The 13,748-nt window shown below is 33.2% G+C and overlaps 2 protein-coding genes across 4 annotated transcripts; both read left to right on the forward strand.

Annotated features, from left to right (window-relative positions):
- The first annotated feature begins 2,900 nt into the window (after window positions 1–2,900).
- On the forward strand, window positions 2,901–3,788 carry LOC110656894 (uncharacterized). Its single transcript, XM_058139813.1, has 2 exons — window positions 2,901–3,302; window positions 3,388–3,788. The coding sequence occupies exons 1-2, from the start codon at window positions 3,165–3,167 to the stop codon at window positions 3,619–3,621; spliced, it is 372 nt and encodes a 123-aa protein (XP_057995796.1). The 5' UTR covers window positions 2,901–3,164; the 3' UTR covers window positions 3,622–3,788.
- Window positions 3,789–7,601: 3,813 nt separating this feature from the next.
- Window positions 7,602–13,337, forward strand: LOC110656922 (uncharacterized). 3 transcript variants are annotated; one of them, XM_058139379.1, is made up of 4 exons: window positions 7,602–8,025; window positions 8,111–8,185; window positions 9,714–10,040; window positions 10,772–13,337. In XM_058139379.1, exons 3-4 carry the CDS (start codon window positions 9,798–9,800, stop codon window positions 13,127–13,129), a joined length of 2,601 nt encoding a protein of 866 aa, XP_057995362.1. In that variant the 5' UTR covers window positions 7,602–8,025; window positions 8,111–8,185; window positions 9,714–9,797; the 3' UTR covers window positions 13,130–13,337. The 3 variants fall into 3 exon arrangements, with proteins under 3 accessions (XP_057995362.1, XP_057995363.1, XP_057995364.1); XM_058139380.1 differs by having other exon boundaries at window positions 7,602–7,868; window positions 8,058–8,185; XM_058139381.1 differs by having other exon boundaries at window positions 7,602–7,868.
- The last annotated feature ends 411 nt before the right edge of the window (window positions 13,338–13,748 follow it).

Below are 13,748 nucleotides of genomic sequence, written 5' to 3' on the forward strand. Positions count from 1 at the left end.
TTCTTCATGACAAATGCATTCTCAGTTTGATCTTCTAATCTCAATGATCTTCTCTATTCAGTAGCTTGCAGGGCATTAACTAACTCTTCAAGTGATATTTGAGAAAGATCCTTTGAATCTTCAAGAGAGGAGATTTTTGCTTCAAAACTTTTAGGAAGACTCACATGAACTTTTTCTACCACCCTTTTATCTGGAAAATCCTCTCCAAGAAGTCTGATTTGATTGACAACTTTCATAACTTTATCAGAATATTCTTTGACATTTTCTATCTCCTTCATCTTCAAGGCTTCGAATGCCCTTCTCAAATTCAAGACCTGCATCTGTCTTGTATTCTCACTCCCTTGAAACTCTTCTCTAAGCCTATCTTAGCTTCTTTTCCAGTTTCACATGCCATAATGGTTGTGAATATAAACTCAGACAGCTGAGTATATGTAGGAGAGAGCTTTAAACTTCTTTGCCGATTCTTCAGCATAATGCTTGAGTTGAGTAACTGTTGGATTTGCTCTTAAAGGTGGAGGATCAACTCCTGTTTCTACTGCCTCCCATAAATCCAATCCCTTTAACAAAGCCTTCATTCTCATAGCCCATATTTGATAATTTTCACCATTAAAGATTGGAAGTGAAAGAGCTCCAGCATTGCTTGAAGCCGTTTAACACAGCAGATTTTTTTTTATTTTTTTTGTTGGTGAGGTTTACTTGCTTGTTTTCTTTCAGAACTCACAGTCCATCAAAGATCATAGAGGGCTCTGATACAATTTGTAAGTTGTTTCAAACAAAGAAGTGGAGAAAACTCACATTTCATTAATTCAATACATATGCATATATAACATTATAAAAGGTGCATCAGTCATCACATGTTTAGTTACTGTTTACATAAGCTTTTCTACCTATAAATAGAGAGCCATACTTGGCCATACTTAGCCATACTTCCAAAACCAAAAAACTAGACAAAGTATGTTAATGAAAATGATATAATTTCTGCATTATGTGACTGCAAAAATGTCACAACTATCATAAGAAAGATCATGACAAGTGAAGTACGAAATCAGCAACTGTGGTGTAAAATTTGTTGCATGAATAAAGATGCACTCAAGGCACACTTGGAAGGTCAAAAGCACAAGAATGTACTTTCCAAGGTGGAAATTGGTAGGATAAGTGGTGGAGAGAGAGCTACAGCACCAAAGTGGTGTGAATCGTGTAATATTCAGTGCCCTGATGAACATTCACCTAAGATGGACTTCAATGGAAAAAAGCAAAAGGCTGAACTACAAAAGTTAGAGAGTGCTAGGAGAGGAGCTAGCGACATAGTAAAGCAGCAATATCTATGTGAATTGTGTAAAATTTGGTGCTTAGACAAGGATTCGCTCAATAGGCACCTCCAAGGGAAAAGGCATATCCTTCAACTCCATGGAATTTGAAGTAGCAAAGCTAGTCTGTCAGACTGTTAATAGTGTTACCTAAATTGCTCCCACCCTTTCCTACCACAGTTTCTCATTCCTCTATCCAAATACAGTGCATTTACATACTGAAACGCTTAAATTGATGAATTTTGTAAAGGATAAGTAAAGAAAAAATAGATAAAATTTGAAAGAGAAAGAAACAATATAGAGAATAAGAATGGTTGTTATATATATATATATATTGAGTTTAAGATTCTTATAATTGAAGCTGGACATGAAAGATCAATGAAATTTAAGGTTTAAAATTAAGTTTACGTGGCTGAATCCAGACTAACCATGCTGTACTAAATCCATGCGTGGCATCTGAAAAATTTCATACTGTTTTTAGGAATTTTCTGAAACTCGTATTATGTTGACTGTAAATTTGAATACCTAATTCGGCAACTGTTGAACTCTGATTTCAAGTGTTATGTGAGCTCAATATGAGCTCATTCTATTACTGCATCCATGGTCACTGTGTGGCACCACTCTGTTTCATCTATGGTTTTTAAGTCACTAGCCTATAGTAGCTCAATAGTTATAGATGAGTAGAGGTTCAAAGAAAAACTAGTAGTTTCAATTACGGATGTGTAGGTCCAGTTTGGTTTCAGTCCTTTCTAAGAACCAGAATTGAACTGAACTTTTTCAATTCTACTTCAATTCAATTTGATTTTTGGGTTCAATTCAGGAAACCCGTAATCAATTGACTAAGAAAGAAGAAAATAGAAAAGCTGCACATCATCGATTAGCCTCCAAGAGGCACGCACCTTAGTTTATTTCATTATTCCGATTTTAATATCGACTTTTGTCAAATAAATACATCTTCAGGGTATTGTATATATGTACTTTCCAAGATCAATTGATCTGATATAATTTTGCCAAGCATCAGGGTCCTTAATTCAATCACATGCATGGGAGGGTATTAAACTTAGTGGATTCTTTCGATTTAACCATAAAATACAAACATGTTTTGTTGCCGGGTTGAAGCTGTTGCCTTTTGATTGGTTTCCTAGCTATTTGCAAGATTTCCATACCAACAGGCTAAACATATGGCTATAAGCACGCATAAGAATTTTCCCCCATGAAGGAAGCAAATGGATTTAATTTGCAATATATGACAAAACTCTAGATAGGATGGGAAGCTATAGCATATTAGACTGCCCTACTTTATCCATACATATGTACATGTTTAACACGAACACACACATAAAACACTTTGCATGTTTTTGTGAGCTTCTTGGGATTAGAATGTCCAAAATAGTCCACACTGGAAACGCAAATTCAGGGATTGGTGGATGACACATGATGCTTGTTTTTGTCCATATTTGCACCAAATTTCACTGGCCCCTTATCATGCATAGGGAGCTAAGCTAGATTCTTTTGAAGAGGTTAAAAGCCCTGATCATGGAAATCCTGGGAAAGAAAGAGGCAGGCTGGTTGGGTGAACAACTGATATCAAGTCTTGGGTGGAGGAATGATATGAAGACGTCTTTTCTATACCTCACATGACTTCTGTTGGCTAGGAACACTCGAGTGCTTCTCCACTAGCACAAATAATGCATTTTTAGTTCCTAAAAAGAGAGGCAACGAAAAAAGTTTAAAAAATAAAAATAAAAAACCCCCCGACCTCTCTCCACATCTCTCTTCCCTGTTGTATTTAAATTAATTTGGTCATGCTTATGAGCTGAGAGTGAAACATAATCAACAGAAGATCGAGCAAGAGGTATGGAGAGTTCATGTGAGAATGCAAGAAAATATTCCAATAATGTTTCCCTTCAAGAACTGAGAGACAGTCTTGCAGGGTTTGCTGAGTATAGAGGATGGGACCAATATCACAGTCCTAGAAATCTCCTTTTAGCTCTAGTATGCCCTTTAAAGCCATATATTCATATATTTCACTATAGAACATTTTTTTCTTTCTTTTTTTTGACTGTTTTTCTATGTGCAGGTGGGGGAGGTTGGAGGGCTCTCAGAGATATTCCAATGGAAAGGAGAGGTTGCCAAAGGGCTGCCCAACTGGAGTTCTGATGAAAAGGAGCATCTAGAGGAAGAACTCTCAGATGTTTTGATCTATCTAATTCGTCTTGCTGATGTCTGTGGCCTTGATCTTGGCCAGGCTGCATTAGCCAAGATTGTAAAAAATGCCAAGAAATACCCAGTTGCTGCTAATCAAACTACCTGATCTTCCCATTCCCACCTTAATTATAACTATATACATATGTATATCAAGTTTTGTACCCTAGACAATAATTTCTCTGCATTTCTCCTTTATCAAACTCTTCTATAACACAAATACGCATAGTCAGTTGGGTTTGATTTATCAATCTCTTAGCATATTTTCTGAGATAATCTATTTAATATTACCAATATCGATGTACAATTACTAAATACACTACGTTTATTATTATTTTGGGCATGTTATTGTCACAATTGAAATGATTTTATTTAATTAGACTATAAAGCTCCCAATTAAGTATTTATTAATAAAATCATAGCTTTAACTTAATATGATAATTTCCAAATAAAGAATAGCAATAAAAAACTAACTGAGAAGAAAGAAATTATTTGGAAGAAAATAATTTAAATAAATTCTCACATAATTATATTATTGTTGGTGTAAATTATATTTTTTTAAAAATGAAAATTTTAAATTAAAAAAATAAAATTCTTTTAATTTTAAACATAGAATTGATAGAAAGAAAGAAATCAATTGAATTATATTCTTACAAAAATTTAATTTTCATATGTATCAAAAAGAAGTTTAAAAAAGAGAAAATGTTTTTTTTTTTAAATTAAAAAGGGAAAATGTTAAAATTTCAATTTCCACGCATAGCAATTAGGCACTAGGATGGCCAAAAAATGGAAAAATTGTACTATGCGTCAGTGATTCTATACATAAAATGACAAATTAATACAATCTGATTACATGGATAAAAGTGACTAAATAATAAAAAAATAAAATTATATTTTACAACGATAATTTTATACAAACAATTTTACATAAAATAATAAATTAATAAAGTAAATCCTACAAATAATAAAGGAGGCCAAATAAAAAATCAAGAAATTTGTTCTTTCAATAACTTTATTCATCTACATGTTTAATTTCTAGAAACTTTGTTCTTCTACGCTTGCTTCCTGCTTAGAATAACGGGTTATTGTATAATTACCTAAAACAATGACAATATTAGGGGTAAATTAGTAATTCTGCTAACATGTGGCATGTCCGTAATTTTATGGCAAAAATAATACTGATTTTGTTAGCAAAATAAAGACAGGCAAGATTTCAATCCTTTAGGCTTTTCTGTAGAAAGAAAAGTTAAAAAAAGAAAAATTAAATAAAATCTCCGTGGAAAGTTAGTTGATTGTGCATTTTCTTTACAAATCTCCTTCATAAGAAAAAAAATATATATATAATAATTTATATATTTTACATGTTTTGACAAAAAAATAAGGGATAATTATTATATTTTTATTATTATCTTTATATTGAATAAATAAAATTAGATGAAAAAATAATTATATTAAATAGTATGATATAACTGTATAGTTGAATTATAGTATGATAAATTATTTATAAAAAATTATAGTTGAATATATAATTATTTATAATAATATTGTAGTAGTTGAATAACAATTTCTTCTTACAAAAAAAAAATAATAATTAGCAATTTTATTCCCTCTGCCTAATTTTTTATATAATAATGATTAAATTAATAATAAATCTCTCGTAATACTTATCCCAATAAAAATAATATTATGCCTTAAAATATCTTAAATAACATTTTAATAATTATTATTATAATATTTTTTACACTATATTTATATCATGATTTAGGATGGCTTTGCATGAAACTCTGTTGAAGTATTTTATTTATAATAAAATAAAAACACCTCACTCTAAAATATATAAGTACTGTTATGGATATGGTCCGAATAGATGGGTGCTGGTAAGATTGAGCAAATGTTGCCAATCTAAGGATAGTGCACACACAACCAGACACCACTTATACACTTGTCTTAAAGAGTAAGGCAACAAGATAAATGTTTTATTTTTTCTTTATTTATTTAAGTTTACTGGAATTTCAACTTAAAATTAAGTAATATATAATAATTATATATATTTAAAAATTATAAATCTTTCAATCTCATTTCATTTCATGATTTTTTTTTATTTATTTCTCTCCATTTTATTATAGATATTTTTTCCTTTCATTTTCATTATTTTTTACTGTTAATTTATAAGACTTACATAATTCAACCATAAAGTTTAATTCATAATTCATAATTTTTTGGGTTAATTCATAATTTAAATCTATAAAAATATATTTAAAATTTAAATTATATAAAAATAATACTATTTATTTTAGTGGTGAATGATATTTTGTCATTGAAATGTAATCCACAATTAATATGCATTTTAATTACCACTTGATAAAGATAGCGTCAATGTTCCATCTTTGATTTCAAATAAAAAAAGAAAGATTCTTTTACGTGTAGCTTTTGAATTTCTTGTTTTATGTCTACTTTTAGTTATCAACTCATGGGGCATTTTAGGTATGACACTCTTCCAATTATGCATTTTTTTCTTAACCTTTATATATTTAAACTTAAATATTAATTAATTAATATTACCACCTTATATTCATATATAATTAGTAATAATAAAAAAAATAAGAGTATCTCTATTAATAGCATTCTAGAATATAAAATATATTATAAATTCAAACAGAATTTCAATTTGACAATGAATGTTGCAAGTCCAACTCACCATCCATTTTCTTTTTTGCTATTATTAATTATTATATATAGTTTAATTTTATATTTTTCTTTTATTTTCATTTAATTTTTTATTTTTAAATATTAAAAAATAGAAATTATTATCAATTTTACACTTTCTTAAAATTTTTTTATAATTTCAATAATTATATTTATGTATTTATTAATCTTCTATTATTCTGCAATTTCATATAAAGTATGACCGTATCGCTATGTAATTTCTCACTGAATTAGAGATGACAATTGGATTTTGGTGGGCGTGGAGGTCAAGCTTCATGGCCTCTTTCCTAGAAGGCAAGATGTCATTATCTTCAATTTTTCATTTTCTTCGTATTTTTTCTTTTTATCATTAATTATATGATTTAATAGACCATAGTTCACATAAAATTATAGTAAATTAAAAAATTTCTTCTGAATTTTTGAAATATATATATATATATACTAATAATTTATTATTTTAAAATTTAAATTCCCCCATATTTTTCTTCAAAATCTTGTTATTTCAACCCTCAATGCATATAAATCTTTTGAGGGGTACATGTGACACACATTATTATAAAAATATTTTTTTTTCAATTTAAGGCAACATGCACCTATCAGTTGATCTCATTGACCCAAATTTTTTAGGAGATCACATGTGAATGGAGCTCACAGAGGCCTTTTTTTTTTTAATTATTTACTTGTTATTTTATACATAGGTTGAGAAAATTAATAATTTTATTTTATAATTTTATAAGTCTCTTATAGCATAAAAAAAAACTATAAATTTACATTCATAGGCTCATGGAATGATATGTGGGTCCTTAAAGAGTAGTTGGGTCTAAAATCTAGGCAATTATGTTATCTATAATCTTGGCAAGGTTAAATTGACCCCCCAACTATCCTATCCTTATTGCATAATAAACATTAACATCAAATTTCATATGTTGTAAGATTTCTCTTTAATGATTTTATTAGTTTATGTCACCTTCCACTAAATCCACATTTAACTGTATCCATTCTTTAAAAATTATAAATAATGGATGTATTTAATTAAGATAAATTAATTAAAATTCAAGCGAGTTTGATGTAGTAGTAAATATGCATTTGCAAATTAAATCCCTGGAATTGACAGCTTGGAAGATTAATCTTTTATCAATCTTGACAGAAAGTATCTGATACATGTGCTTGGAAAAAAAAAAGGTGGATTAATTAAAATTAAGGAAGTAATTTTGTTAGGAAATCAGAAAAAGGGAAAGATATTTAAGGGATGGATTGCTTGATTCCCTAAACTTTGAAATGGGTCCCAAAGCTGACCACTATTATTAAAATCAAAATCTAATTAAAAATATAAAATTGGAAAAATCAAGGTTGCTTTTAAATTAAAAGGTATTAAGCAGATTGTTAATCTGTTTAGTGTCTGTCTGGTCTGTGTTGTCCCAATATTAAAACCAGCTTTCTTTGCTGCTCTATCTGTTGTCTGATTTTCTTCTCTTCTCATTTTTTTGTTTTTTTATTTTATTTTGAAAATTCTCAAGAAAAATTTAATTTATGGACAGAATCTGGAGTTTCTTTCTTTAAAACATGCCCATTTCCCATTATTTTCTCTCACGCAAAACAACAAGAAATGAGAGAGAAAATAATGTTGACAACTTTCATGTCTCTTCTCATGTAAGTTTCGTTTGTTTCTGTGTGGATTTCTTTTTATGGGGTTTTCTCTCTCTCTAAATCTTTCTTGAGAGAATGGCCCAGCAGATCCAAAATCCTCATTTCTTCTACTTTTCTTGGTGTTTCCAAAATGACTACTTTGTGGTTTGGCTCTTTTGAGGTCACTAACTCTTCTGTTTTCTGATCTATCAGCTTTTTCTAAACACGCCCACTTTGATATTTTGCTTTCTTTTGTTGGCTTTTAGTGCTGTGAGCTCTTTTAACGAGTGATTCCTTGGTGGGTTTTGAAGAATGGATTGGTTTTCTTTTTAATTATCAAGGTAAGTTTTTAATTTCTCCTTTGATGGATTTGATGCTTCAAGATTACTTCTCTAATGGGTTTGATGAAAATTTTTTTTTTTTTGGGTCCTGTTATTGGGTTTGCTTTTGGTAGTTTAGTGTCCGATCATATCAATGATTTGATTTTTGAAGTTCTCTCTGATGTTAATGAACAGCAAAAGGAAGCTTTTCGATATGTTGATGATTTCGAGTTTTAATTGCTTTTGATGGGGTATCAATTGAGGGATTTAAAGAAGCTCTGAGATGCGTTGGTGATTTATGTCTATGTCTGCAATAAGCCAGACTTTGCCTTCTTTTTCCTCTTCTTCTCCTTCGTTTTCTTTCTTTTCTTCTCTTTTCTTTTTCGGTCATGTGATTTATCTGATCATGTATTTTTCATTCGAATCTATTGCTGCTGATTTTTCTTTTATGAGAAAAGCCCAGAAGAGCTAATGTTGATCGTAGCTTTACTAAATGCTGAGAATGCGGATCACATTTCTTGTTCCTGCCCTGCGTTGCATTTGGCAGAAAAGTGATAAAATTTGGTTACCTCCTGAATATTTGGGATTGACAGAGTACTTTGTGGGGCATCTGATTATGTTTTCATAATTTCATTGGATGATTTCCCAGTTCATCCATTAGTGTGGAGAATGTTTTGTTGCTCTGATGACGTGGCATTTATTTTTAATTATTTTCATTTTTTCTCTTCAATTCATCCATATAAATCTATCCTCTATGTTTTGTGGATGCTAAATTCGTGTACAAGTCCACCCCCGCGCCCAACACCGCCCCGCCCCCCGCCCACACCCCCACCACCCCCCCCTTCTTTTCTTTTTTGGTTTCCAAATGACATTACATCCTTTTTCATATGCAGATTGCCATTTTCTCATGTTAATTATGAACTTCATTCTTATTTTTGCCTTGTAGATTCCCATTTCAAAAATTTGTGATTGAATGAAGCACCAATTTGGACATGCATTCTATGCATTTTAGAATCTGTATAGCTGACCCCAACTAATTTGAGATTAAGGCTTAGTTATTATTGTTGTATTCTACCCATTTTATAACTGCTTAAATGCAAAGGTGTTGTATGATATGTGGCTGGCTGAGAGCACTGTAGTGGGAATGCCCTTAATCAATTGTATATAATAAGGAATATATTATTATCAATATTATCTTCCAATGTGCTTGCACTACTATTTCATGTCAAGGACTTCTGATAGAGTTTAAATTAATCACTGAATTTAATTGTTCTTTGAAGAAAAAATGATCTTAAAAATTGGTTCAATTCTTGATATAAGTTGATCTCTCTAATTCAATTTCTTGAAGTAGTGCTTTGTAAATATATGGAGAAGGTTGTCTTATCTATGTTTATATGGTTTAATGAGTTTCTAATGAGATATGGAAATACATGAACTTAAAGCTTGCTGCTTGCCAATAGAAGCCACCAGTGAATGAAGGAGTTATGTTTTGTACTGCTAGGTCTAGGTGTTTTTTTCTTTATTTAACCTATTCATGATTTGGTTGCAGAATTCTCTCCTAATGGAGTAATGGTACGAAGATGGTCCATTATAGCTTTCTCTGAGATAAATTGAGATTTATACTCCAAGTTTCATGGCAATGCTAGGAATGCAAGCAGATATGCAGTGCCATTACTTCCCAGGGTATTGTTCCACTAGGGATCTTAATTTAAATGCTAGTTGTAGTAGCTGGCCCTCAAATAATGTTGATAAAATCTCAAAGAATGGACACTACTTCAATGGGAACTTGGCATCACCATTTCCCGACCACTATTTGACATACAAGGAAAAAGTGAAGCAAACAATGCTCCGGCATGAAGCTATATTTAGGGATCAGGTATTTCCTGTCTCAAGTTTTATTGCAAAATAAAATTTTGCTTTTTACATATCACTGAGATAATCACATTCCATGTGCAACCTAGAAGCCTATTCTGCTAAGAATAAACTCTGTTTCTGAGATGCATAATTGCAATTAATTTGAATAATCATCAGAATATTGTAGATGATTTTGTGTCTCTTTATATCTAAATATTCCATACAATTTTCTAGTTTTGCTTTTCTCAAGGCCATTCTGGTTGGCAGTAGGATTATGGCGTAATTAATTCCAAGTTTCTGAGAAGAGTTCACCATGTATTTTGAGTAGGTGTTCGTGAATTTAAGGATGTGATAGTTCTAGCTTAATCACACAAAAAGATGAATGCCCACGCACTCTGCCCAGGTTGCAAAATTAAAAGTTGACCATCAAAGTTGCAGTTTAAAACATGCTAGTGATCCTCAATATAAAGTAGTTTTTCTTCCAATGAGGGGTTGGCTAATCCAGTAAACTTGTGGTAAACACAGGTGGAGTGATGAGCTTGAAACCTTGAGCCTTGCTCCAAGTAAAAAAAGAGAATTTCTTCCTTTGGTCATACAAATCTGACCTAACGGCACACATTTGGACCATTTTTCTTGTTGGATTCCTCAATTAACACTTTTCCATAATAAGTAAACTTTGATATCAACTAACCATGTGATTCAAAACCTGTTACAGTTATTGAACTGTGTATAATTTTTGTTTTGGCTGTATAGATCCATGAACTCCATCGCCTTTACAACAGACAGAGAGAATTAATGGCTGAAATGAAAAGGGTTGAGCTTCATGGACGTCATCTACGGCTAGAAACCCCACAGTCGAATCAAATCTTCTCTGAAAACTCATTTGAGTGTTTCCAAAGGACCCACAAAGCTTCTTCCTTGCCCTGGCTGAATCCTGCTTTTATTCAGTCTTCCATTTCAGGTACTGAAAACAGCCAATTGCATTTAAATTATATTGAAGGAAAGATCATACAAGATGGTTGCAGTACTTTTCAAACTGAAGGCTCTAGAAAAGAAACCGGGTTGTTGGAGTCTAAATGCAAGAAAGTTGGTAAAAGGATATTGGATCTGGAACTTCCAGCTGATGAGTACATTGATAGTGAAGAAGAGGAATCTTTAGCTAGTGAGACAGCTCCTCCTGAGGTGTCAGGTTATCCTATGAAAAGCATGGTTGAGGATGTGCAAAAGAGTTATGTAGAACTATTTCGTGGCATTAGTGATGGTAATTTGGTTTTCCAAGATGATAGTATGGCTCAAGCTCCATTTTCTAGGAAAACCAAATGCCTAGCTGATTTGAATGAACCCATCAAGCTTGAGGAAGAAGTAGATCCTGAATCCAATGATTTTCTAGGTCCTGTCCTAGACCATAGCAGTGACATGAATTCTTTCCCTGAAAGGATTTGTACAGAAACACTGTCCACATCATCTGAAGATGATGAGATTGAGCAAGCCCATGAAATTTCAACTTCTTATCTTTTGAATTTAAACAGTGGAAAATTGCACAGAGAAAGGAGCGATTTTGGTTTAGAAAGCTATCCTGAAAAGGTTGCAACTGCTTGCAAGCATACTTCAAGTGAACTTATTCCTCTGGATGATGTAAAGAATCATGATTCATCTTTGGTTTCATCTTGGAGAAAGCATACACGTGACATTGTGAGGACCCCTATAGCAGTTCAAGCACTTCCATGTTTTAACTCTGTACCGTTGAGCAGAAGCTCTAAGTTCAGAAGCCCCGAGATTCCTGGAGGCAAGTCTTGCAGTGTTATAAATCTTGAATCCGGACCAACATTTTGTAGTATAAGTGCTCAAAGCAGCTCTTGTGATGGTGACAATGAGTTTGCATCTGAAGCTAGTAACACTCAAAAGCACACTAAGGGTTCTGTGGATCTAAAGTTGACAAGGGGTATAGACCTGAATTCCATGTCTCCTAGCTGTTCTTCAGATGTGGCTGCCCATGGTATTTGGATAACAGACGGTGAAGAGAAATGTAAAGAGTCAACAGGGGGCTCACCTTTGCTTCGAGAAAACCCAGCTCATCTTGTGAAATCCAATAAAAAACTCCAATTGGATTGCAATTCTGTGCCCGAGTCAGAAGAACAGATAAATGACCTAGTTTTTGGAAGTAGATGCTGTGAAATGTCTTCAGGCTTTCGATTACACGTTGACCTCAACTCATGCATGAATGAGGATGATTCTTCTCCAATGCCCACTTTGTCAGCAGAAATAGATTTACAGGCACCTGCAAGTCCAGAAAACAAGGAGACTTCTCCACCTAGAGGAGAATCAGATGAAAACCAACTTGACATGCCTTGTCAACTTCCAGAGCAAGAAAATAGGGATCTGCTAGAGGATCTAATTACAGTTGCAGCAGAGGCTATAGTTTCCATTTCATCATCTCAGATTCGATCTTGTACAGAGACGGTGACTTTCAAGCCATCTGAAGCTTCGCAGAATGACCCTCTCTATTGGTTTTCCAAGATAGCCTCTTCTGTAGTAGACGATCCAGAGAGTGAATTTGGTGTGGTTTTGAGTTTTAAGAATACTGATAATCATGATGAGTATCTTTCTGATGGGATTGACTACTTCGAGGCTATGACATTAAAACTTAAGGAGACAAAGGCAGAACCGTACTTTTGTAAGACCAGGGTCCTAAAGGAAGAAGCGGCATGTCCAGCTTCATTGCCAATTCAGCCAAGGAGGGGCCAAACAAGAAGAGGGAGGCAGCAGCGAAAGGACTTCCAAAGTGAAATTCTCCCAAGTCTTGCCTCTCTGTCAAGGTATGAAGTAACTGAGGATCTTCATGCAATAGGAGGGCTGATTGAGGCTGCTCATCAAAATACTGGTGCCAGAAGAACAGGTAGAAATGTTTGGATGAGTGGGAGGAGGAGACGGTCTTCAATATCTCCTTCCCAGGCAGAAACCTCATTGTGTTCACTGCTGAAGCAGCAAACCACAAATGGCAAGTACAGCATCGAGGAGAGCAGCCTAATAGGCTGGGGAAAAATAACAAGACGGCGCAGGGGGCCGAGATGTCCTGCTACTAATCCTCGGCTTATTTTGAGTCAAGTATAGTTAAACTCTCTGTTTTTACGGTTTTTGGGGTGAGTTAATAGCAAGTAAACCATGACATGGTCTTGTACATGGAAGATATCATATAGGGTCAATCATTATGAGGTACTTTGATTTTGATATTATTTATAATTTGGTCATGTCTTTTAAAAAAATAGACTATGTAATCCATGACATTTGCTTTTGTTAAATTTTAGGTCATTTCCCTTAAGATTCACTATGTCTATTCCTTCTTGTTCCCGTCTCATCTCTCCTTTCTTCTCGTGTCCTTTCTTTCTTTAGAATTTCTAAGAAGCCTGTAAAGTATCATGAAAAAACATTTACAATTAGGCGCTTCCTTTCTCTTATTCCTTGGGTAAAAAATGAAGAAAAATTTCATATCATTCAACATAATTAGTGCTCTGTTAGCCCCGTCAACGCCCTTGGACGTAGCCTTTTAGACGTCGGTGGTTGCAATGAAGTGGATGACGTCGAGCCATTCGGAGAATTTGACGATGGTGGCGGCTAAATAGAGTCCTCGGCAGAGTCGAAGTAGTGGAGTTGGTCTTCGGTGATGGGGCCGAAGTAGTCGAGTTACTCTGCGCTGGTGTTGAGGGGAGGTGGAGTTTGTAGTCGGCAATGG

This window comes from Hevea brasiliensis, chromosome 17, assembly GCF_030052815.1.
Source record: "Hevea brasiliensis isolate MT/VB/25A 57/8 chromosome 17, ASM3005281v1, whole genome shotgun sequence".
Taxonomy (NCBI): domain Eukaryota; kingdom Viridiplantae; phylum Streptophyta; class Magnoliopsida; order Malpighiales; family Euphorbiaceae; genus Hevea; species Hevea brasiliensis.